Source organism: Nyctereutes procyonoides, unplaced genomic scaffold, assembly GCF_905146905.1.
Source record: "Nyctereutes procyonoides isolate TBG_1078 unplaced genomic scaffold, NYPRO_anot_genome, whole genome shotgun sequence".
In the NCBI taxonomy this organism is placed as follows: domain Eukaryota; kingdom Metazoa; phylum Chordata; class Mammalia; order Carnivora; family Canidae; genus Nyctereutes; species Nyctereutes procyonoides.
This window is the reverse complement of record NW_026575037.1, coordinates 1,294,332-1,320,753: the sequence shown is the minus strand read 5'-3', so window position 1 is coordinate 1,320,753 and position 26,422 is coordinate 1,294,332. Positions and strand designations below refer to the sequence as shown.

At 38.6% G+C, this 26,422-nt stretch overlaps 1 protein-coding gene across 1 annotated transcript; it reads left to right on the top strand.

Moving 5' to 3' along the window:
- The first annotated feature begins 390 nt into the window (after positions 1-390).
- On the top strand, positions 391-23,277 carry TNFSF4 (TNF superfamily member 4). Its single transcript, XM_055319022.1, has 3 exons — positions 391-543; positions 21,331-21,379; positions 22,928-23,277. Exons 1-3 carry the CDS (start codon positions 391-393, stop codon positions 23,275-23,277), a joined length of 552 nt encoding a protein of 183 aa, XP_055174997.1.
- The last annotated feature ends 3,145 nt before the right edge of the window (positions 23,278-26,422 follow it).

The following is a 26,422-nucleotide window of genomic DNA, read 5'->3' as shown; positions in this document are numbered from 1 at the left end:
AGTGACCCACAATTTGGTTACTGGTGCAATGAGAAATTAAGAAATTAGCACACTTGTATGACTGTCATTTCACAGTCACTCAAATCAGAACTGGAATGCCACAAAAACAACTCCCTGTTAGCCCAGAGAAAAAAAAAGAAAGAAAGTAAAGGGGAAATTCAGATTAGTCACAAAGAAGTTCCCCCGCCTGCCTGCAGAAGCTGCAGTGTTAAAACTGAGAGAGTGCGTTCTGCTCTTTCAATTGCCTCTTATCTCAGCTCCTGGGACCTCTGTGTATTTACGATTGATTGTTTTCCCTCCCTCTCCTCCTTTGTGGAGAAGAGGTCAGTCTCCCTCAGGCTTGCTCCCCTTTGCCACAGTTTTCATCTTCCTTACATCTAAACTGTGAAGATGGAAGGGGTCCAACCCCTGGACCAGAATGTGGGAAACACACCAGGGCGAAGATTCCAGAAGAACAAGGTATTGCTGGTGGCAGCCATAATTCAGGGGCTGGGTCTGCTCCTGTGTTTCACCTACATCTGCCTGCACTTCTATGCTTCTCAGGTAAGACGGATGCTCCAGTAGGCACTTTGTTTCCTCCAGCTCATGCTGATGGCAGCTCCAGCAGCTCCAGTCACTTGGAAATAATCTGATGCCAAAACTGTTCATTGCCCCTCACCTGTCCCTCAGTGATTGTAAAGTGTGGTCAAACACCCTCCTGTCTCTCCCTTCCTTCCTTCCTTTCAGTAGTGGTGGTGGTGAGGCACAGTAGAGGTAGGTAGGGCAAAGGCACTGCTTCTGGATTCTTCTTTTCTTTGCAATGCAAGAATCCTGGTATTCCTTTATGAACTCTCGCTTTGAAGCTTGGAGTCACTGATACACACTTGCTTTACCCATTCTGCTAGTGAGCATCTGATCAGGGAATTTATATAAAGAGGAAATCAGAAAGGGACCAATTCCACTTTGCGACTGTATTCATAAACCCCACAGGCGATTTGCTTTTTGAAGAATGCTGAAGGTACCAATAGTCCTTTATTTAGCTCACCTGTGTATTTTAAAGGCTGGGAGGTCTGTGTTCACGTGTGTACTCACATGTGGCCAAATATTTACCACAACAACTTAATCAGAGATTGTTTTTCAGTCTTTCTCTACTAGTCACAACTTACAGACATCACTTTGTCTTTCCCTACTCTGTCCAGTGCATTATGTAGTGGGTGACCATCTTTCTAAATATTTCCCCCACTTAATGAAGATATTCTTTCCCTTTTTCCTTCTCGTTGTTCTGGTTCCTTCTATATTATTTTTTCTTATTTAACTTGTTATAGCTACAAACACTACTAGGTCATTAAGGATGCTCTTGACTGCAGGAGATTCCACCGAAAAGAAAATAAACGTATAGTTTTCCCATGTTCCCTTGGTGGGGCTAGTCTGACAATTTTTGTTTCCTTGGCAGGTGGTTTTAGGTTAGAAAAGTCTCTCCCTGGTAAAGGTGAGACAAGAGGAACTTTAATTTCTGATGGCCATGTCAGAGACTGGGTACCTCAAATTAGACCAGGATAAGATAAGCAGAGTCCTAACCAATGCCTGGGCTTGTCTTTGTCTACAGGAAGTAGGGGTTTTTGGTGCACAGAGGCTGGTGGGAGTGTGGTTGTGATCATTGTACCGCAGAAAGGGCTCATGTTCCTAAATTCCAGAAGTATAGCTGGTGTCATATCAAGTCTGCAGGCCGATGAGCACAATGGGCCAGTCCTCTCTTTGTCCTGTCACATGTTTCCTTCTCTATGCAGAGCCCCTTCGATGAAATTAGAGTAGGAGATTAGGGGGGAGGGGTGGGGGAGGAGTAACGTGTCCATGGCAGGATGCCTAAGACAGACCGGAATCAGGCTTTTCTGAGAAGAAAACAAAGAGAATGACCAAAAATAGAACAGCTGAGTGCATTCACCAGGTCCAGGAGCCCTGAGAGTGCTTTTTCAAACAACCACAGTGTTACGTATTTCCATACACTATGGGGGGATAGAAAGACAGGACAGATGGCCCCAGTCAGGGCTTAACAATTGTACTAGGGCTCTGAGCAGGAGAGGGGAAAAGGTGAAACAGATATATAGCCAACTGGTGGCGGGGCTGCCCAGGGACTGTCAATACCTAGGAGATATTGAGAAAGAGAGGAATCCTTTCTGGCAAGTCACCCAGTGACTCTGTGACAGAGCCTGGAGGGAAAGCTAAGCGCGGGTTTCCAGGATTCTAGAATTCAGTGAGCTGATCTTTGGGAGAGAATAGGTTTCTTTGATCCTGGCACAGAAATGGAAGCAAAGACATAGGAGGTATGTTAGAGCTGTTTGCTTAAGAAATGTGCTCTCATATACTTGGAGTACAGAATTTTTTTGGCACAGATATTTGAAATTCTTCACTTTACATCACCTTTATTGTTTTTCTTATTTCTTAGCTAGACTGTCTTAGCTAATACAATTTCTTGTACTGTTGTAGGACCCAGAGCAGCACAGTAGGTCCTTACATTTAATCTCATGTAGTTTATTAGGGGGAAGGAGAGCATAGGTGGCTCATGTGTGTTCTCCCTGGAATTTGATCAAATGGTGATGGTGGCTCTCTCTCTCTCTCTCTCTCTCTGCTCTCTCTGTGTGTGTGTGTGTGTGTGTGAGAGAGAGAGAGAGAGAGAGAGAGAGAGAATGAGAGAGAGACAAGGGTGTTGTGTAGTTGTTGAAAAAGGGACATAGACTGGTAGCCTTCTAAACTCATTGATAAGATTGTTTGGAATTTTGATTGAAGGATGGAGGCAGTGGTGATGTAAATCAAACTTCTACTTTTAGAAAAATAATATTCCAGTGATACATGTCTGAGGGGTGAAACTGAGCTGAAATGCTGATCATTTGTCCAGTTAAACTGGATCTCTGTTATTGTTGGAAAACATATTTGGAGAATAATCATGACTTTTCCTTATTTCCTAGATTTAACTTTTAGCTTTATAAAATAACTGCCTACATGCATGCCTCTGTAAAAAATATAGATATAACTATTAAACCTCATTTGACAGTGGGCTTTCCCTTCAATCAAGTTTATTTAGTAAACTTCTGTTTCTCACAACTCTGTTAAGTTGTATTTACTTATCTGAAAAGCAGAAGCTTTAGTTTTTGAGATGCTAGAAAAAAAGATAGATCTTACCCACTCCTGTAACTTCCCTCTTTGGCCTTGATATACTCATTTTAACACAAGGCAGTTGGATCACATGATCAGAAAGATCTCGTCTAGCTCAATATCCTGTGAGTATGTAGTTTATATATATTTGTAGAATGGGTATGAGGATTTGAGAAATACAAAATATAAGTAAACAGATTTTTATGTCTAAGCAAATGAATTTCCTACTTCTTAAGAAGGGACTGGGGGAAATAAAATTTACACATATATTTGTAATCTGTATTTATTTATTTATTTATTTATTTATTTTTAAAAGATTTTATTTATTTATTCATGAGAGAGAGAGAGAGAGAGAGAGAGGTAGAGACACAGGCAGAGGGAGAAGCAGGCTCCATGCAGGGAGCCCAATGTGGGACTCAATCTTGGGACTCCAGGATCACGACCTGGGCTGAAGGCAGGTGCTAAACCCCTGAGCCACCGAGGCATCCCTGTAGTTATTTATATGTCATATATTTATATAACCTATTCTGTGTTAGCTAAATGCCTTATTTAGAAAGGGGAAAGAACTGGATACCCTAGAAGAATATCCATGATACAAGCTATAAAATTGAGTGTTTCTGTCACCAAAACCAATACACATTGTTTGGATATTTATTGGGACTTCCACTTAAAGTATGAGGCTCCCAATTGTACCTGTGGTTTCAGCTGGGAACAATGGTAGAAAGGACCTGACCTATAACGTGTGAAGCTTTTGTAAATTGCATCCATGTGTTTCAGGGCTTTGGAGGCCAAGGCTCTCCCAAGATTTGCACCACCTTTACCGTAGCACTTTATATATGTGAATGAGGGACTTTTAGTGATAATTCTTCAGCAAATCCCATGGAGTGTTCAGAGTGGTTGAAGTTTGTTCACAGGGGAAAGTGGCAGAAGATGAGGCTGAAAATCTAGGCGGGGGCAGATCACAAAGGGTCTTGTGACTCATGGTGAGGGAGGACACTTTACTCCATCCTATGCAAAAGAAAACACAGGATAAATTACTAAAATTTTTGCCTCTCTAAATTTTGCTTCTCTCATGTGTGGTCTACGTATTGGCAAATACAGAAAGTGAATCAAATCTCTTACAGCACTAGGGGGCACCACAGTAAAACTAACCATTCTCAGATTTATTGTTTTGTTTTGTTTGTTGTTTGTTTTTGTTTTAAAGAGAGCCTACTGTTTTCCTGAGGAATTAAGATTAGAAAACTTTTCTCAGGAAGCCAAGTGCTGATCCATTTGTAAGAGGATGAACACTGTCGGGGGGCCTAATATTGTTCACTCTTTACAAGTAGTAATATCTTCTAAATGAAAAATTTAGATACATGTTCTGACCCACGTACTCAAAATAGGACAGAGTAATTTGGATGGAAATCATGTGGGAAAATGCCATATACGTATACAGATACAGAAAAACAAACAAACAAACAAACACATGCATACACACAGGAGATTTGGGAAGTGAGCAGAAGGGCTTTTGGTATAGACCCAGGAGTATGACCTTCCAGTTCCTTTCCCTTGACCTCAGCTACTAGCGTAGAGTAGAACCAGCCTTGCCCAGGGCTGACCACCCTGCCCTTCTAATTCTATTTCCTTTAATAGCAATTACGTTTGTGCCCTTTACTCTCCGAGAAACTGCAGTTTTCCACCCTTTTCAGGGCTTTATTCATGGAAAAAATGAATGTTAATCTTTTGGCCATAGCTAGGTTAGAGGAGCCATGTACAATGTTATTTTTTTTCTTTCTTTCTTTCTTTCTTTTATTTATTTATTTATGATAGGCACACAGTGAGAGAGAGAGAGAGGCAGAGACACAGGCAGAGGGAGAAGCAGGCTCCATGCACCGGGAGCCCGACGTGGGATTCGATCCCGGGTCTCCAGGATCGTGCCCTGGGCCAAAGGCAGGCGCTAAACCGCTGCGCCACCCAGGGATCCCTACAATGTTATTTTTATGTTATACTTAGTGAGTTTAAGGCAACAACAGAAATACACAGTGGAAAGCTTATCCCTCTGTCACAGGTGAAACATGTAGTCCTGACATCTTATAGCTTATGTGTTTTGTTTCTAGCCACCATACTTTTGATATCCTTAACTTTTCAAGCAAAGGAATTAATACATTTCCTTACGTGAAATTATAAAACAACGTCTCAACCTTCTGGAGGAGCTGTTGCGGTGTAGGCAACAGTGTGCAGGAATCAGATGACTGGTTCCTGATCCAGCCTTCTAACTTTGTGACCTTGGGTAAATTCTGTGAAATTCCCAGGGTATCCATTTAATCATTTCCAAAATTGGAATTTGGTTTCTTTGAGGAGTGAATGTTGTGTCACAGAGCTTTGTAAATGCTGAGATTATTATTATTCATGAACATGCTTTCATAGGCATAGGACCACTAACTATTAATTAAGATGTTTACTTTGTGGCATGTATACATGTGGACACCCACACTGTAACTCAACCTCAGAAAGCATATCATAGTTAACGTTAACCTTAACTTCATGAAGCTTGACATTGCTCCTGAAATTTTTAGGATTAAAAACAAATAAAAAACCCTTGTAATAATCCTAGCATTTTTGAACATAAATTTCTAAGTAAGAGCTCATGACTGCATTGGAGAGGAAAGGAGGAGTGAAGAGGAGAATTATGAAGGTATAAGGTGTTAGTGTCTGAAAGTGGTTCAGAGATCTAAAATGATGTATTTAGAACATGGCCTGTCCCATCCCCTTTCCTCCCATTCAAGTTTGATATATTTCATCCAATTCTCCAATGACTTGGTTGCCAAATCAGGTAGAAAATTATGTCTAGAAAAGGCATGTTGTCTTGTTCACAATACTGGAAACATTGGGGATCTGACTAGCATAATGAAAAATTATTTTTCCTTTCATCAGGACTTTCATTCTTAAATGTGCCTTAGGTGGATTATTAATTTGTTTAAATTTGTATAACTTTGATAACATGTAAATGCTACTTAAGAACATACCCTGACAGAAAAAAGGACAAGTAGATTCAACTTTAATTCTACCAACACTATGTAATAAGCACTTATGGATGGAAAACCTTCATTCCCAAACTGTTGGGGAAGTGAGGGTCCAGGGCTGGGCTTCCCTGTAGCTATAGCTAAGGCATGGGCCTAGAGAACCACAGAAACCATCAAAGATCTGGATGTAAATGACAACATTACAAGTCAGCAGCAAAACCATCAAAAGGGCAGATAAAAAACCTGTTGGGTTATGAAATAAGTTGTAAAACACACATTTTACAGTTTAGGAATACAAAATATATTTTGAATTACTTGTGTGTTGGGTGCTTAATGTTTTTAGCTTCCAACACCCTGAGAGTTCTTGACCTCGCCCTGCATCTGGTATGACGAAGACTAGGAACTCTAAGCTCTTTTGGGGGGGGACAATTGAGGGGTATTACTCCTGCTGTTACTTGCAATAACAGCCCCTCCTTTTTGCAGATCTTTTTCCTACTTTCGTCCTTTGTAATTCACTACAACCTTAGAGGAAATTAGATGGAGATTTGTTCAGTTTCGCAACTGAAATTTGAGGCATGAGAGACTTACCTAGGTTTATGTAGAAAAGTCAGGGTTAGAAATTAAGACTGGGTCTAAATTCTAGTCCTGTCTTTTTCTGTTACCCTTGGCCTTGACTCTATGACCCTAAGCTTTAAAAATTTTGTCTGGCTGTTATAAAATTTATTTCCATTTTTGACATTAGTTGTTTATGAAGAAAAATTGAAGGAAAGATTTATGACCTGGTATTGAGGAGGAATATTCTTTTACAGAAGAGAGTTAAATCCACTTATGCAAATATTGATGACATAATGAATGTTAATCAATGAATTAATAGTTGCATAATACCTTATAGATTATTTTTATAAGATGGATTATTATATGTGTTGTATATTTATAGACAAGAAGGGACCTCAAATTGAGCACTATCTCATTATTTCTTTTCTCTGAGCCTATTTTCTCTCTTTTATTTTTATTTGTTGTAAATAATAAGGAGATTAGACTACATAATCTCCCTGGACCTTTCTCATTCCATCACACTCTGATTCAAAGACTTACTTTAATGTGATACCATGATTTGCCCACTATTTGGAAATGACTATTCAACTATGTATTAGCTATTTAGGGCTGCCATAATAAATTACCTAAAACTACTTGTTTTAAAACAGAAATTTGTTCTCTCACAATTCTGGAGGGTAGATCCCTCTGAAGGCTCTAGAGAAAAATTATTCCTTTCCTCTTTCTGGCTTTTGGTGGCCTCCAGCCAGTTCCTTGGCTCATAGTTGCATTACTCCAAGCTCTGCCTCCATCTTTGCCTGATCATCTCCCTATGTATATCATTGTGTCCTCTCTTCTTGCTTTAAGGATACCAGTCATATCAGATTTAGCTCCCACCCTAATCTAGTTTGTCTCATGTTAACTCAACTAATTACATCTGTAAAGACCCAAGTGAAGTCACTTTCTGAGGTTTGAGGTGGATATGAAATGCGGCAGGGTGGCACTTATTTAACACACTACAAACTTACTTGTATTCACTTACTTGTTTAACAATATCTACGGAGGGGTGTCTGGGTGACTCAGTCGGTCAAGTGTCTGCATTTGACTCAGGTCATGATCCTGGAGTCCCTGCTCAATGGAAAGCCTGCTTTTCCCTCTCTGTCTGTGCCCCCACCCCCAACTTGTGCTCTCTCTCTCTGTCTCTTTCTCTTTCTTACTCTCAAATAAATAAATAAATAAATAAATAAAATCTTATAAAAAATAAAATAATATCCATGGAGTACTGTTACCTGTCAGACACTGAGAAGCAGTGGGCAGCATATGCTCTCCCTTGCCCTCCCAGAGTTTCCAACCCAGTGGGGAAACAAGACAGTTAAAGAAGCAATAACACACTGTGTGAGAAGTAATGGATAACCAAGTAGGGTATAGTAGGAAATTTCAGTAAGAAGTTTCACAGAAAGCTTCAATACCTAGTTTCTTGACTGGGATTTTAAAGCAAGCATACTTTTGCATTAGGTGCTTTGTTTCTTTAGTTAGCTTTTTTTTTTTTAATTTGACTAGAGTTGACATACAATGTTACATTAGTTTCAGGTGTCCAACATAGTGATTCAATTTGCTATGCTTACTGCCTATCCCCATATATTACTATTACAGTATCATTGACCATATTACCTGTGCTATGCTTTTTATTCCCATGACTTATTCATTCTGTAACTAGAAGCCTGTGCTTCCCACAATCCTTCACTCATTTTTTTCTATCTTCCCACATCCATCAATTTGTTCTCTGTATTTGTAGATCTGACTCTGTCTTTTTTTATTCATTTGTTTTGTTTTTTTATATTCTACTTATGAGTAAAATTATATGGTATTTGTCTTTCTCTGTCTGACTTATTTCACTTAGCATAATACCCTCTAAGTTCATCCATGTTGTTGCAAATGGCAAGATCTCATCCTTTTTATGGCTGCATAATATTCCACTATCTACATCTATCCCTATGTCCATGCTTATGCCTCTCTCTCTCTGTCTCTCATCTATCTTTTATACCTTAGGAAGGCTTTACTTTAAAATTTCATTGTCATTGTCACCACCATCATCATCCTACTGATGCTTTTCACCCATCATCAATCTCAGTACCCATCAGAATACAGGTCAAGGATTATTTAGGCCCAGAGCACAGGTTGAGGATTATTTAGGCTTATGCAAATGAGACTAAGAGCTTCACTGCACAGACAACACTAGAGATATTTTTGAGGGAGCCATTTGGGGAGGAGGCTTGCTGCTTTTATTACAGTAGAGGATTTATTGTGTTGTAAAGATCTCTGTTCAAAAGTTCTTCATATCAATCTCTTGAGATTTCTCTTTTGAATGCTGTGATTTGCCTAATCTCTGACATGGAAGAGTTTATAGGCATTGCTTGCACCACAGTGGAATACGAATTTCTTATTCCATACTGCATATTCCACCAACTTAACTGAAGTTAGACATCAAGATGAAGAAATTAGAAACTGAGGAAGGGAAAGGACTTGTTCTGGCTTAAGACCAGACCTAGGTGTTCCTATTCCTACACCAGTACCTTGTTTGCTCTACTAAGTTGCCCTTCCAAATCAATAGTCCTTCCTTTTTGTATAGCAAGTGAGATGGGGAATGAGTGACTTCAAATAGAAAGATATCGATTGTAATAATTTTGCTATTCTCTTTGTACTCAAGGATGAACAAGGCAATTTCAAAAAGCCTTGAGTAATGTATTGTGTTGCCTAGAGCCAGTGTCAGATATGTGATTATGGAGCCACTAGCTAAGATCTGGGCACAATCTAAGGGGCTAAGTTCCACCTTAGCTCAGCAGACATTTATTTACTATGCCATTATGTTTGAGGCATTGTAAAATGTGTGATAATGCAGTGGGTATATTGTAAACTGACCCTTCCAGTTGCTTAGACACTAAGCTGCTACGAGGATATTAGATGGAGACTTAACTAAATCACTGAAATGAGAAAAGGAATTCTTGAAAATGATTTGGCAGATTCCTCTGTCAGGGTACTTTGAGGACAGTTAATGTGGAAAGGGAAACCCAGATGTAAGAAAACCCTTCCCTGGAGGATATAAATAATATTGCATTAGGTCAATCATATAATTTTGAAGGGTGTGCTCATGTCATATGGATGCTTTTGCTCCTTCATTTAGTTTCTTTTAGGAATCTGTTAGTTACTAAGCATTCAGGACAATGAAACCACAGTTCTTATTCTCTGAGATAGAGAGGAGAGGGCCAGTATCCTTTCTGAGGAATATCCATTACTAAGTAAATTTGGTAGGAAGAGTGGAAGTGGTTAGAGAGAGCAGGCTGCATTTAGGATACCACATGGGCTGTGTAGTAGATAGGAGAATAAACATTAAGAGAAAGATTACAGGAAAAAGGTGCTGGCAGCCATGGTGAAGGGTGGGAATGGAGAAAGAGAAAGTTTGGATGACAATTAAAATGGCTTTGATTTGTGTTCATTAAATCACAAAGGACTATTCAAAGAGGTTTTCAAAGCCACACATATACATCTGTAAGAAATGTACCTTTTGGGATGAGGTTTTCTGAATAGAAGAGACACCCCCCCCGGGGGGGGGGCAAATAACCAGGTTTTGCCCATTCTTCCCATTTTTTTTTTCTCTGAGTGGGCTTGTGAACTTCCCTGATCACAGGTAGGCCCTTTGCAAAGAGGCTGTTTCCACTGAGTACACATTAAGTGTCCCAGAATGAGAGTCTACTTTCCCAGCCTACTGTTCTGAGTTAAGGATGAAAAATTCCATCTTTCTTTTCAGAGGCCCCTTGAAACATATCCTGACAGCTTGTGAGGTTGTGCTTTCATGATCTCTCATCTCTCCCCTATTGACTTACGAAGCCCAAGGCAGGGGGAAGGAGTGGTTCACATCCCAGTGAAGGTAGCATGGTGAACTGGGGAGTCCCCAACACAGATCTGTTTCCCCACCATCCAACACTGATTCACAACCCAGCTTACTCCCATGTAGGATCTTGACACTGTGGGCTGAAATCAAGTGAGGAAGGGCAAGGCCCACACAGTGAATGAAGAGCCCACGTTTTGCTTTCATATTTGATGAATGTCATTCTCTCCTGCCACAGATGCCCTTCTCTAGGACAGATGCCAAATGAGCATAAAGTTGGCAGGCTCAGGGCACATCCCAATGAGTCAGAATTAGAAACTCACACTCTCCAAAGATGACCTCTTGAAATAAGCCTCACCTTTTTGAGGACATGGTACAGACTGCTAGGTAAACACTAGACATCAGATATTTCCCATCCATGTTCTTGGACAGATTAGTGCCCGAGATCCTAAGAGAGGCCAGGAAAGGACCTAATTCTGGCTCTTCGTTGTAGCACCTTCTTGCTGTCTACTTTGTACTTGTCCATGGGCCTGCTGCTCCTTGCCAGGACAATTGTACCCAACGAGAGCCCAGCTAAAAGTTTTGCCAAATTGTACAACACAGACAACCTTGTAGAGTTGACTGAAGAGCTTTTTTTTCCTGGTGAACTTTTGGATATTTTGAGATATAGCTGAATATTTTGACAACTGTCTAAAACCTAATATGTTAATCCTGATCAGTATTGATGGAAATAATTCAAATTAATCTTGGATCATCAGACAAATCTTTTCATAGGGCTTCCCCCCCCCTTAAGATAATATAGGATAAAAGAAGGGGTATTATCAGGAACTTGGAGTTCAGCCAAACTCAAGTTAATACCTGTTTATTCGTGAGCAAGTTCTTAACAGCACTGATTCTCATTTTCCTATCTGCAAAACATGGGTAATCATTATTCATACTTACTAGGATTATTTTGAGCAGCAAATGAGGTAATGAATTTGAGAAAGAATAACTTAGTGCATGGCATGTTGTAAGTTCTTAATGAATTTTTATTCTTTTTCGTGAATACCAAGAGTGGTCTCATTTCTAGACCTTTCTTCCACAGAATGTCTTTTACTTATCTGACTCCTTTCTCTCTTTCAAGGCCTCTGTCCAAGTCTTTCTTCCTTGATCTGCCAAAGCCTGCAGTCATTTTTTTCTGTTCTCTGGAACCTTATGGCATACGCTGTCTATTGACATTTACAACAAAGTTTTTATGTAGAGGGAGGGTTTTATTTCCTCAACTGGCATATAAGTTTGTCAAAATAGAATTGTCTGTCCTATTTCTTTGTCTTCCCAGAGTTGAATCTAATGCTTGCCGTACAACAGATACACAGTAATTCTTGATGCTGTTTTAAACCACCAAATAATATGACAATCATATTATTCAATCAATTATCGAATAATTCAGTGGGAAAAACATTTCTTGTTCGCATCAAGGAAATGATTTCTTTTATACTCATGCTTTTGAAACCACTTCCTTCAATCAGGACTATACTTTTTCTGATGTGCTTGACCTACAGGATTTTGCATTTTACCTTTGAGAATTATGTGGGTTCTTCAGACTACCCAGATTGAAGAAACTTTATTCTATAGCTTGTTCTTATATGGAAACTCTTTGGGACCTTTTATATTTTCCCTTTTCTTTGAGTACTTGGAGAGGATCTGAGGATTTTGGTTTTCTTGATATTAAAAAAGACCATGTTTATTTGCATGTGGGTAAAATAAATATTTCCTGGTTGCTTTCTGATAATCTTTCTCATGAAGCCCAGATCCTTTTGTACTGCTTCCTTGGGCTACAGAGAGCCAGAGAGTGAATATTTCAGGGACTTTGGTAGTCTTTATTCATTATTTTGTTAGTTCTCTCATTCTGTAGTCATATATGAAGATTGAGTAATGTTGCACAGAATAAATTAAGAACATGATATGGATCTTGTCTTCCCATGTGCATCCAAAAGTAATAGCTGACATTTGTCAAATACTTACACTGTTCCAGGCCAAATGCTGAAAATTCACAAAACATTATCTCATTAAATCTTCACAACAACCCTCTTAAGATATAAATTTTACTATTTCCATTTTACAGATGAAAAAACTGAAAATCATCAAAGTAGTATACCATTTACCAGGGTCACACACCTAAATAGTCTTGTAGAGCAGGAGAGACTTATATCCAATGGTGGTAGAATGGAAGTCAATAGAGTGTTTTTGTTTTTATTTTTTTACATTAGGATCCATTCTTGGTGTTGTACATTTTATGAGTTTTAACAACTGAATAGTGGCATGTACCCATCATTACAGTATCATGAAGAATAGTGTCACTACTCTAAAACTTTTGTACTCTACCTATTCAACTCTCCCTCCTCCCTAACTCCTGGTAATCGCTGATCTTCAGCTGTCTCTGTGGTTTTGTCTTTTTCAGAGTTATATATTTAGAATCATATAGTATGTAGCCTCTTCAGATTGTTTCACTTAGTAGTATGCAATTAAGATTATTCCATCTTTTTTCATGGCTTGCTAGCTTCATTTCTTTTTGGCACTGAGTGATAGTTTAATGGCTAGATGTATCACAGTTTGTTTATCTATTCACTTACTGAAGAGCATCTTAGCTGCTTCCAAGTTTTGGCAATAATGAACAAAACTGCTATAAACATCCATGTGAATAAAGTGACTTTAAATACTTGCTATGGGAGTACAGAAGCCAAAAATCAGAGATTTGATTTAGGCCTTGAAGGTGGTGATATTATGATGAGTAGACACAGATAGAGGGACACTCTCGGCAAAGAGAACAAAAGAAGCAAGTATTTTTCAAACGCTTGCCAGGCTAACTGCTGGGTGTGTTCACATGTTATCTTACTTAACCTTCACAGTCGTCTGGAATATCCCAATAGTAATATTTGCCTTATTTTCATAGAGATGAAAACTAATGCTCAGCAACAGTATGTAATATTTCTAGATTGTTTTTTTTTTTTCTGGGGCATAAAGGTGCTGGGTACATCTCTTGGAGGCACTCCTCCAGAGGAGGGGAGTGAGTCCACACACTGCCACGTACTTTAAGATTTCCTTTTTTGAATCCCGGGTGCTGGCCAGAGATAAAACACAGGAGAACTGAGGAATAGGGCATGCTAATGGTCAGGCACAGATGGTTGAAGGTAAAGATCTGATGAAAGCCAAGGACAGACAGAGAAAAGGAGATTGCTCACTTTTCTGTTAGGGCCTCCTGAACAGTGGCCATTAGTTCCCCTCCCTGGGGATGAGAGAGTGGAGTGATGCCATCTTCCACCCCCCACCACCCTCCAGCATGGTTGGACTTTAACATGAAATATCACCTCTACTGGCGGGGGCTGGAGTCATACCAAACTCCATTCCCCTGTGCCTCATAACGGCATCTTTATTAAAGCAGGTCTGGACTGTGAGCCAGCACAGCAAGTTTCTCCCTCAGAAGACCCTCCCCCACCCCCACGTGTACCAAGTCTTCCGGTTATAGAGTGCTCCAAAGCATCAGCTTCAGTTCTGGTGGAAATAGGAATAGGTTCTTTACCTTTATTTTCTTTTTATCAAAAGAGGACCCTTTGCATGGAAAAGAGAGACCAAAAACTGGAAAGGAACAGAGACAATCTATATGAATAATGACTTTACAGGTAATACAGTGGCACTAAATTCATATCAATAATTACTCTGAATGTAAAATTGAGTCTGTTCAGACCATCTGCTCTAATCAAAAGACATAGGGTATCAGAAAGATAAAAAAAAAAAAAGACCCATCAATACTCTGCTTACAAGAGACTCATTTTATACCCAAAGATGCCTCAAGATTGAAAGTGGGGGTGGTGGTAGAGAACCATCTACCACGTCAAAAGAAAGCTAGAGTAGCAATACTTAGACAAACTAGATTTTAAAACAAAGACTGTAATAAGAGATGAAGAAGGGTATTGTATTACAATAGAAGGATCTATCTAAAAAGGAGATCTAACAATTGTAAATATTTATGACCCCACTTGGGAGCAGCTAAATATGTAAATCAATTAATAACAAGCTTAAAGTAACTCATTGATAATAATACAATAATAGGGGACTTTAACACCCTATTCGCTGTAATAGACAGATTATCTAAGCAGAATATCAACAAAGAAACAATGGCTTTGAATGACACAGTGGATCAGATGGACTTAACAGATATATTTAGAGCATTTCATCCTAAAGCAGCAGAAACACATTCTTTTCAAGTGCATATGGAACATTGTCCAGAATAGATCACATACCAGGTCACAAATCAAGCTTCAACCATTACAAAAAAATTGAGATCATTCCATGCATATTTTCAGACCACAACACTGTGAAACTTGAGGTCAACTGCAAGGAAAAATTGGAAAGACCACCAATACACGGAGGTTAAAGAACATCCTACAAAGAATGAATGGGTTAACCAGGAAATTAAAGAAGAAATAAAAAAATAAAAGGGAGCAAATGAAATTGAAAATATGACAGGCTAAACCTTTGGGATGCAGCAAAGGCAGTCCTAAAATAGAAGTATATACCAATACAGACCTTCCACAAGAAGGAAGAAAAGTCTCAAATATACAACCTAAACTTACACGAAAAGGAGCTGGAAAAAGAACAGCAAATAAAGCCTAAAACCAGCAGAAGAAGGGAAATAATTAAGATTAGAGTATAAATAAATGATATGGAAAACTTAGAAACTGTAGAACAGATCAACAAAAGTAGGAGTTTGTTCTTTGAAAGAATTAACAAAATTGATAACCCCCAGCGAGACTTATCAAAAAGAAAAGAGAAAGGACCCAAGTAAATAAAATCATTAATGAAAGAGGAGAGATCATAACAACACCAAAGAAAAAAAGACAATTATAAGAGAATATTATGAGCAATTATAAGCCAACAAATTGGGCAATCTGGAAGAAATATAAAAATTCCTAGAAACATATAAACTAACAAAGCTGAGACAGGAAGATAGAATATGTGAACAGACCTATAACCAATAAAGAAATTGAATAAGTAATTGAAAATCTTCCTAGACAAACAAGAGTCCAGAGCTAGATGGCTTCCCAGGGGACTTCTACCTATTTAAAGAAGAATTCTTACCTATTCTTCTAAAGCTGTTCCAAAAACAAAAGTGGAAGGAAATCTTCCAAACTCATTTATGAGGACAGTATTACCTTGATTCCAGAATCAGATAAAGACCCTACTAAAAATGGAGAATTATCTCTGATGAACATGGATGCAAAAGTTCTCAAGATACTAGCTAGTCAAATCCAACAGTACGTTAAAAGGATTATTTACTGTTATCAAGTGGGATTTATTCCTGGACTGTAGAGATGGTTCAATATCCACAAAGCAATCAACATGATACACCACATTAATAAAAGAAAGGATACAAACCATATAATCCTCTCAATAAATGCAGAAAAAGCATTAGATAGAATACAGCATCCTTTCTTGATAAAAACCCTCAAGAAAGAAGGAATAGAAGGAACATACCTCAACATCATAAATACATACAAAAGACCCACAGTTAATATCACCCTCAATGAGGAAAAACCAAGAGCTTTTCTCCTAAGGTCAGGAAGATGATAAGGATGTTTGCTCTCACCACTGTTGTTTAGTGTAGTACTAGAAGTCCTAGCTTCAGCAGTCAGACAACAAAAAGAACTAAAAGATATCCAAATCAGCGAGAAGAAAGTCAAACTTTCACTCTTCACAGATGACGTGATACTCTATGTAGAAAACCTAAAAGACTCCATCATAAAAATTGCTACAACTGATACAGGAATTCAGCAAAATTGCAGAATATAAAATCAATGCACAGAAATCCGTTGCATTTCTATACACCAATAATGAAGCAATAGAAAGAGAAATCAAGGAACCAATCCCATTTTCAATTGCATCAAAAACTGTAAGATACCTAGGGATGATAGGAATGAACCTAACCAAGGAGATAAAAGATCTGTACACTGAAAACAATAGGACAATGCTGATTCAAAGGGGCATTGACATTAAAACGAAGGTGGCCATGTGCTGAGCCCTATGCTGTTTATGCTTATGAAATAAATTGAGGAAAACACAAAGAAATGGAAAAACATTCCATGCTCTTGGGTTGGAAGAACAAATATTGTTAAAATGTCTATATTGCCCAAAACAATCTACACATTCAATGCAATCTTTATCAAAATAACACCAGCATTTTTCACAGAGCTATAATAAACAATTCTAAAATTTGTATGGAACAAGAAAAGATCCCAAATATCCAAAGTAATGTTGAAAAAGTAAACCAAAGCAGGAGGCATCACAATTTTAGACTTCAAGTTGTATTAGAAAACTGTAATCATCAAGACAGTATGGCACTGACACAAAAACAGATACATAGATCAATGGAACAGAATATAGAACCCAGAAATGGACCCACAACTAAAAGGTCAACTAATCTTTGACAAAGTGTGAAAAATATCCAATGGAAAAAAGGATCTTTAACAAATGGTGTTGGGTAAACTGGACAGTGACATAAAGAAGAATGAAACTGGACCACTCTGTTACACCATACATAAAAATAAATTCAAAATGGATGGAAGACCTAAATGTAAGACAGGAAAGCATCAAAATCTAGAGGAGAAAACAGGCAGCAACCTCTTTGACCTCAACCACAGCAACTTCTTACTAGACATGTCTCCAAAGGCAAGGGAAACAAAGGCAAAAATGAACTATTGGTACTTCATTAGGATAAAATATTCTATACAGTGAAGGAAACAATCAACAAAACTAAAAGGCAACCTATGGAATGGGAGAAGATATTTGCAAATGGCATATTGGATAAAAAGCTAGTATCCAGAATCTATAAAGAACTCATCAAAATCAACACCCCAAAAATAAATAATCCAGTCAAGAAATGGGCAGAAGACATGAACAGACATTTCTCCAAAGACATACAAATGGCCAACAGATACATGAAAAAATGCTCAACATTACTTATCATCACGCAAATAAAATCAAAACCATGATGATTTATCACCCCACACCATTAGTCAGAATGGCTAAAAATGAACAACTCAGAAAACAACAGATGTTGGGGAGGATGCAGAGAAAGAGGAATTCTTTTCCACAGATGGTGGGAATGCAAACTGGTACGGCCACTCTGGAAAACAATATGGAGGTTCCTCAAAAAGTTAAAAATAGAATTACTCTATGACCCAGCAATTGCACTACTAGGTATTTACCTAAAGGATAAAAAAATGCCGATTCAAAGGGGCACATGCACCCCAATGTTTATAGCAGCACTATCAACAGTATAGCCAAATTATGGGAAGAGTCCAAATGTCCATCAACCAGTGAATAAAGATGTGATATATATATGTATATGGAATATATATATGTATATGCAATATATATATATATGGAATATTACTCAGCCATCAAAATGAATGAATCTTGCCATTTGCAACAATGTGGATGGAACCAGAGGGTATTATACTAAGTGAAATAAGTCAGTAAGAGAAAGACAAATATCATCTGATTTTAGTCATATGTGGATTTTAAGAAACCAAACAGATGGACATGGGGGAAGGGAAGGAAAAATAAAATAAGATAAAGACAGAAAGGGAGGCAAACCATAAGAGACTCTTAATTATAGGGAACAAACTGAGGGTTACTGGAGGGAAGCTAGGTAGGAGGATGGATTAAGTGGGTGATGGGCATTAAGGAGGGTGCTTATGGGATAAGCAACTGGGTATTATATGTCAGTGATGAATCACTAAATTCTACTGAAATCAATACTACACTATATGTTAACTAATTTGAATTTTTAAAAAAGATCATACATAGTACTGTTTTGTATATTAAAAAAAGAAATAATATACAATGTTTTCAAGCTGCACAAGTCATAGTTTGAACTGAATCTGACTCCCAAGTCTATGATCTCTGTCTTGTCTTCCAAGCTTTAGTCGAGGGCAAAAAGATTAGAGAAAACAGTTAGCTAGCATAAGACACAGACAGGATATATGTGGCAATAAAACTTGACCGGGAGGTTGGAGCCAAGCTATGGAAGGTCTTGAACTGGACACTGTGGTAGTGTGTGTGGGGTGGGGTAATGAGCATGAAGTAATCAAATATGGAGGATGAAGGGAAAAGTTATGCAAGGGCAGGAAGCAAGAGAAAGGAAGGAATATCTTATTTCACAACATTGTGTGGATTTGATGGTATTGATGCTAGTAAGAGACTTCTGAGAATATGTAAATGTCTAATACTGGGCACTCTTTAGGAGTAGGAACAGGAAGCCTAAGTCTGGAGTTCTGTTAGATCGGCCCTAGAGAGAAAGTCATATGTTGCTTTCTTTGCTGCCTCTCAGCACTGCAGTCTCAGAGAATGTCCTCTTGGTTACTACCACCCCTACTTCACCAGAGTACCTGAAAACATTCAGAAATTTCTTTGATTTGTAAGGAACTTTTAGAGATCCTGCAGTCAGTCAAATTAAATCATGAGAGTTTTTAGATTTGAGAGTGAGATGGAACTTTGGATAAAGAGGCTTTGTGTTTTTCTCTTTTATTAAAATGGACTTAAAATTGCAACTTTTAAAATCCAAATCTTGGACAGTTAATGCTGGAAGGAATGCCTGTGATCTTCTAGTAATGATTTTTTAGATTTTATTTATTTATTCATGAGAGATACACAGAGAGAGGCAGAAACATAGGCAGAGGGAGAAGCAGTCTCCCGCACAAGGAACCTAATACAGGACTCAATCCCAGGACCCCGAGATCACAACCTGAGCCAAAGGCAGATGCTCAACCACTGAGGCACCCAGGCATCTTGATCTTCTGGTAATTTTTAAAGATGATTAAACTGATTTCTAGGGAAGTTATGAAACTTGCCCAAGATGATGTTGAACCTGCCTGATGTTGAACATGACATTAAAACGAAGGTGGCCATGTGCTGAGCCCTATGCTGTTTATGCTACTGCACAGGCTTTTTGTGATTTTAATAACATGGCCACTCACGCTGGCACCAACCGAATGGAGAGCAGTGGGGGCATTTATTTACCTAGGGGATTACAGTGTTAGTGTAACATGCCCTCTGAGGCCCTCTTCCTTAAGCATAAAGGACACTAATTCAGCCGTCACAAACAGTTCATGGAGGGGAGAGAACCAAAGACTCTCAAGTCATCCAAGTCAACACCTCTATCCATGTACTCACCACTGAGGTAATATTGCCTCTGAGGTCTACCCACTGTCAGGCCAAAAGACTCTTCCTTCCTCTGCTGCCTGTTCTTTTCAGATTGGTAAGGCTTGTGATTTGACTTAGAAGAGAAGTAGGGGATTCCTCATCTGTGTGGGCAGTCCCCAGTGGAATCCACTTGACTGCAGCTGAGTGTGCCAGGAGAGTAGGAAGCAGGGATTCCACACCCCAGGGTATGAAAATAAATCCTTCTCCGAATCTTTGATCAGGATGTCTCACCAAAAATAACCTGTGAGAAAAATTTTGTTCTTGGCAGGAGCAATCGGTGGTGCTTTTTGTTTTGGTTTTTGATTCTAAATTCCTTTTTTAATGGGTAACATGAGCATATGGTAAGAAATTTTTAAAATATGAAAAAGTAGGGCAGCCCCGGTGGCGCAGTGGTTTAGCGTTGCCTGTAGCCCGGGTGTGTGATCCTGGAGACCTGGGATCGAGTCCCACGTGGGGCTCCCTGCATAGAGCCTGCTTCTCCCTCTGCCTGTGTCTCTGCCTCTCTCTCTCTCTCTCTCTCTCTCTCTCTCTCTGTGTGTGTGTCTCATGAATAAATAAATAAAATCTTAAAAATATAAAATAAAATAAAATAAAATAAAATATGAAAAAGTAAACCATGAAAAGAAAGTATCCCCAATTCTGGGCTCAGGCTTCCGATTCCATTTTCCAGAGGCAACGTTTTGACCTGTTTTCTGAGTATTCCTTCAGATATATTCAATGCCCATGCAGGCATTATTAACATGTTTTTTAAATGGTAATATACTTTATACATGATTTTTCTCTTTGTTGTTTTTTTCCCACTTTATATATTTTGGAGTTTGCTCCATATTGAACTGCTTTGTTCTTTTACCCATCAAATTTCTACCAATATTTTATCAGGCTTCCTTTCTTCATTGTTTTACTTCTCTTGTTGTTGAGTACTTACTTGATCCAAGTTAGGTTTTTGAAGTCATTAAACAAAAGAGAAAGAAACAGTGTTAGAAATATATACACTCAAATCTACAGAACTCTGAAGGATTAGACCAGTTTCTCTTGAACATATGACCTGATAATGGTAGAATCTTACTCCTGCATTGCAATGAAAGAACAAGCAGCCAGGAAGCTTCCAGGATTCACTCCTAGTGCATTCTGAGAGTTGGTGACCATGATGGATTGATTGGTTATAGCCTTCTTCATGAGGGGATCTCTGTGACTGAATGGATTTCTTAAGATCACTATTAAATGCTCCATCATCCAAAATGGAAAGTGGGGCTCAGAGAACCAAAGCAAAATGCCGGGAAGAGTTTGGCAGAAGTGAGGACAGAACTCAGATGCTGGCATGACAGAGTAGAATACTCTTAGCTTATCTTAGGAGATGTTCCAGAAAATCAAGGAGGCGGTTAAGAAGTTTGGATCTAATCTTCATAGAAAACATGAAGTCTTTTGTCAAGCTATTCCTCCTATACTCCTGCATTTCTGCTTCATAAAATATGACTTGTCAATTTCATTTGCTCAGTTTTTTTTCCTAAAAATATATCCTTTTTCCTCCTTCAGGTGCCACCTCAGTATCCTCCAATTCAAAGTATCAGAGTACAATTTACCAGTAAGTATTGCTCAATTGATTCATGTTTTTAAGAGAATCTTTGTTCTTGTCTCTTAATTTCTTCCAGAAAACAGAATCACTCCCTACCATTTGGGAAGCAAATCCTGCAATTCCATGCTGTTTTCATTAAGTACAAAGAAGGTGTATAAAGAAGAAAAGGGAGTAGTTAGTTACCAAATATGTGCTTGTCACTGTATTAATCACTTTGTATGCCTTTCTTAACCCTCCCAGGAACCCTGCGTAGGAATTATTCTCACTTTCTTTCTTTCTTTTTTTTTTTTTTTTTGGTAAGAAAACTAAAGCTTTACTTTTTTTTACAAGGCTGTCTGACTGTATGACACATCATTTCCCACTAAATCAGTTATAGAACAAGATTTTGTCTTAACGAGAGTCGAGAGGGTCCCAAATATGAAGGCAAGGTGATCCTCTACCTACCAGGATAGTGTTATTCAGATACATTATTAATATTAGGATGATCACCAATAGTTTCTATATGGATATTCATTTGTTTATCAAATTCTTCTGAGCCTAAAAGGAAGTTTATCGTACCTTCCATAAATGGCCCTCATTTTCAATTCCCCTGGGTCTGGTGCAAAGTAAGAATTAACTTAATTATACCCAGTAGTGAGGTCCTGTCTTTCCTATCACTAAGGGATACGGGCCAGAGTGGGGAATCTGAGATGTGGTTCCTTGGCCATTCAGAATGATACTGTGGCTGAGGCAGAAATAAAAGAAATTTAGTCTTTTTGCCTTACACCTGCAATTGCCCTACACAAAGCTACCAAAGACATCAATCTGTGTCCTCCTCCATTCCTCAATTTTTTCCTCCTGTAGTAGCAACTCTTCCCAAGGCATTTTTTCAAGAAAAACTAGCAGTAAGAAGGTAAAATGGAGAAGCAGGTCTGTGTTCTTGAGCTCTCCCACCTGCATCTTACTGAGCAGAACCAAGCACACAGACATTCTGTGTATAACAGCATTATTAAATTTATGTGACTTTGCTAAAGGCAAAGGCTAGTAGTAAATGCTGTTGAGAAGTCCAGTGTCCAGGGCATATGAAAAATTTGCATTTCACGGTCAGGTGGTGAGAGGCTAGGGAAGCATTAATAAGCAATTGCTTTGTGTGAAGGTGGTATGGTGTGACCCTGGCAAGGGGCACTCCTGCTATCCTTTGCCCTAATCTATCCATTAAAAAAGAAAGGAAGCACTGAAGTTACCAATCCCTCCTGATTTTGAAAAATCAGGGAAAGCTCAAAGTTCCATTTCCTGCCCCTGGTCTGTTGTGACAGCTGCAAATTGCTAAAACTTCTCAGTTTTTGAATCCCAACCCCATCTGAAACTCTCTTGGCCACTAGTATTGGCTTTGCCTCTTCTTCCATTCCACAGGTAAAGCAGACTCCAACCCTCATGTAGAAATGCAACTTTCTCTTTCATTCTTTTCTAAATCTCTCCCTATCCCTTTCTCTTCACATATTTTTAGATATATTGGAAGGTTGCCGAATGCCGTCCTAAGGAATCACTTTTTTTTCTTCTTGCCCTCCTCTCCTTTAGGGTGTGAGAATGAGAAAGGTTGCATCATCACATCCCCAAGCAAGGATGAAACTATGAAGGTGCAAGACAATTCAATCATCATCAACTGTGATGGGTTTTATCTCGTCTCCCTGAAGGGCTACTTCTCTGAGGAGCTCAGCCTCAGCCTTTATTACCGAAAGGGTCGGGGACCCCTCTTCTCTCTGAGCAAGGTCACATCTGTTGACTCCATTGGAGTGGCCTATCTGGCTTTCAAGGACAAAGTCTACTTTAATGTGACCACTCACAGTACCTCCTACAAAGACATTCAGGTGAATGGTGGGGAATTGATTCTCATTCATCAAAATCCTGGTGGATTCTGTGCCTACTGAGGACCTGAGGGCTGTACCTAAGCCAAGCACCAGCATGAACACTGAACTGGGCTTGGACAGGACTCTGATTCTTCCTTGGGAGTGGAGAAATTGTCCTAACTAGCCCCCGCATATGGCCACACGGGATGTGACCAGAAGCAGATGCCCCAACTCAGGGATATTTAAAACTTATTTTACACCAATTAATTTTATTTATCCTCATGTCTTCTAAGTCACCTATCCCTCATCCCTCATGGTTGCCTCAAGCCTACTAGACACCTCTACAAAAATGAGAAAATAGGTGCTTCTTCCTTAAAGCACATTATTTCTATTAGTCAGGAAATTGTCAGAATGACCTTTCTTTTGAAAGACACTTGACTACCATTTGTTGGAAATTTGACATCTGGCTTTGTCAAAATGAAGAGGACCAAGGAAGGGACTATGAATCTGCCAAAGGTGGTGTGGACTAACCCTTGGCAGCCAAAGCTGTCTCTCCAAGATGAAATTAGTTGCTGTTTGCATAGTGCCTAAATACCTCTCTCATTTGGTGGAGGAAAATCTTGAGAATAACTGTCAGGACTTGAAGACAGCAAGCTAAGGAGTACTCTGTGCTCTGGGCTTTTTTTCTTTACTACTTTGCTTGCTTTCCCAGCCTCTAATGTTCTTAACAGAAATTTCCCTTCAAAGAATCATTCTGGGGATGTGATGCTGTGAAAAATCTAATCAGTCATTTTAGAAAAACAGAGAGATTTTTCCAAGTTGGGAAAGTGAGATAATTTATCATGAGGGTTATCTTTATCGCATAGGAGAGCAGTAAAACTAGACATCTCAGGGTAAAAGTCAGTAAGAATTTAAATAGTCTGGGAAGGAAAACACATTTTTGCCACCGTTAGGCAAAGCAACACATGCACTTATGTGCATTTTCTCACTTAATGCTGAGATACACACACAGCCCTATTTCTTGTACATGTATACCACATTGCTAGTTTAAAAAATGAACCAATTCTATTCTTGAATGCAACTTTATGTTGAGACACTGAGAAGTTATTATATGAAAAATGACATCTGTCTAGAAACACTGTAATATTGCATATGATTTAATACTGATAAAGACTAGAATGACCAATGATCAGCAATACCAATGAGAAAAAAATATCCCTTTATTTTTAGTTTAAATATCTCTCTTGATGCATCAGGCTTATGGCACTGTAGACAAATTTCCAGATGATTTGTAAATTCTTAAATTTTTGATAAATTTTTTAACGGCAAATGTTTTCCTCCCATTCTAAATAGACTGCATAACATAATAACATAGACTATTTATGGATAATTCTGTGTTATCACAGTGATGTATTGTGCTGAAGTATAGTGATACCTTCAGGATCTCCAGAAAGGGGGTAAATAGTTTGCCCCTGCACTAAATGGTCTCAATTACGTTTGGATTTTTTTTTCTATGTATTTAACACAGTTTCCACTTCCTCTTAAGTGTTTATTTATCTCCAACTATATTCCTGCCCCTTTATTTTCATCTCTTATGGAAAGAAGCTAAACAAAGATGCATCATGAAAAGAAGCTAAATAAGAGAAATTGTGCAAAAGAGTGACAAGCTCTGAGTGGCTGGTAAGGCACTCACATAATAATCATGATCATGATCATAATCATAGATAAACATTAATGGAGGGTCTGCTTTGGGCCAAGCTTTGGGCTAAATGCTTTACATGAATTGTTCTGAGCAAGATATTTTGTGATATTTGTCTTGACCATTCAGAGGATTTAAATTGTGTGTGTGTGTGTGTGTGTGTGTATTTCTTTGTTATTGACTATGGTCTGCAAAGTTGAAGCTATTCAATGGGTGATATCTAATAAGTAAATGTTTATGACTATAGATAATATTTAAGAAAATATGTATTTACTTTTTAAACTTTGGAATTTCTAATTATACTTCTCCCGAACATGTACATTCCAGACCTATGCATAGTTGTTCTGTGGGTTGTCTGTTTTTGTTGTTATGATCCTTCTTCACAGATGCCCACTCCTTTTGGGTACACATGGTTTGCTTTTCCCATGCTTGCCTCTTTTGGCCATGCAGGGATTTTTTTGTTGTTGTTGTTATACACCAGCTTCACTTCCCACCCTCCACTTCCATCCATCAAAATATACATGTCCCTTTTAAGTCATTCCTCCAGAAAGATAATTAAACATTCTCCAGACACAACAAAGTTTTGTAGAAAAAGAACTGAATGAGAAGTCAGAAAATTGAAAATCTAATTTGATTCAGTCACTAACTAGCTAAGTGACCTTAGGCAAGTAATTTCCCATTTTTGAATCCTGTTTTCCTCTCTTGTTAAGAGATTTTAGCATTTTATGCTCATAGTGCTGTGAATGTACATACTAAATGTCTGTGTTGCTGGTTGCCAGTTGCTCTGAGTCAAGATGTATAGCCTTCTCTCATACTGCGTGGAATTTTTTTCTTAGACAAACATCTTGCCTCAGCCTTCTGGATGGTTCCTTCAAAAGCAGTTCCAATTGTTACTTAGTAAATTTCTATTTAGAGGATGACATAAGGGAGTCTGATCTTTATCCAAATCATAATTTGTTCTTAAGCTTACTGGGCAGGTCCCCTATTTTAAGCCATGATTTTGTAGTTAGTGCTTATTCTGGCTCTCAGGAAGTATTAATATTGATATTAATAATATAGCTAATAATAATATTGATATTTACATGGAAAAAATAAAAGGTTTCAAAATTTACTACTGGTTAAAGTGCTAGAGTTTTTATTTATACTGTCTTCCTTCTCTTCTTTTTTTTTAAGACTTATTTTTTATTTTTAGAGAAAGAGGGTGAGTGAGCAGTGGGGTGGCAGAGTTCAGAGGGAAAGAATCTCAAGCATACTCCCCACTAAGCTCAGAGTGCATTGTGAGGCTCAAACTCATGACCCTGAGATCCTGACGTGAGCCAAAATCAAGGGTCATACACATGGACGGCATCCCTTCCTTTCATTGCTCTGATCAGCTGATTCCCTGATGAGGGAAGGATGGAGCTAGTATTCTGGTTTCCAATCTGCCTTCAATTTTAGCCATTAGAACTATGTCCAGGGGGTAGTCAAGCTGCCATACTCCATCTCTGCTTTTGAAAAGACATTTACTACAAGTCCTCAGAACTCCTC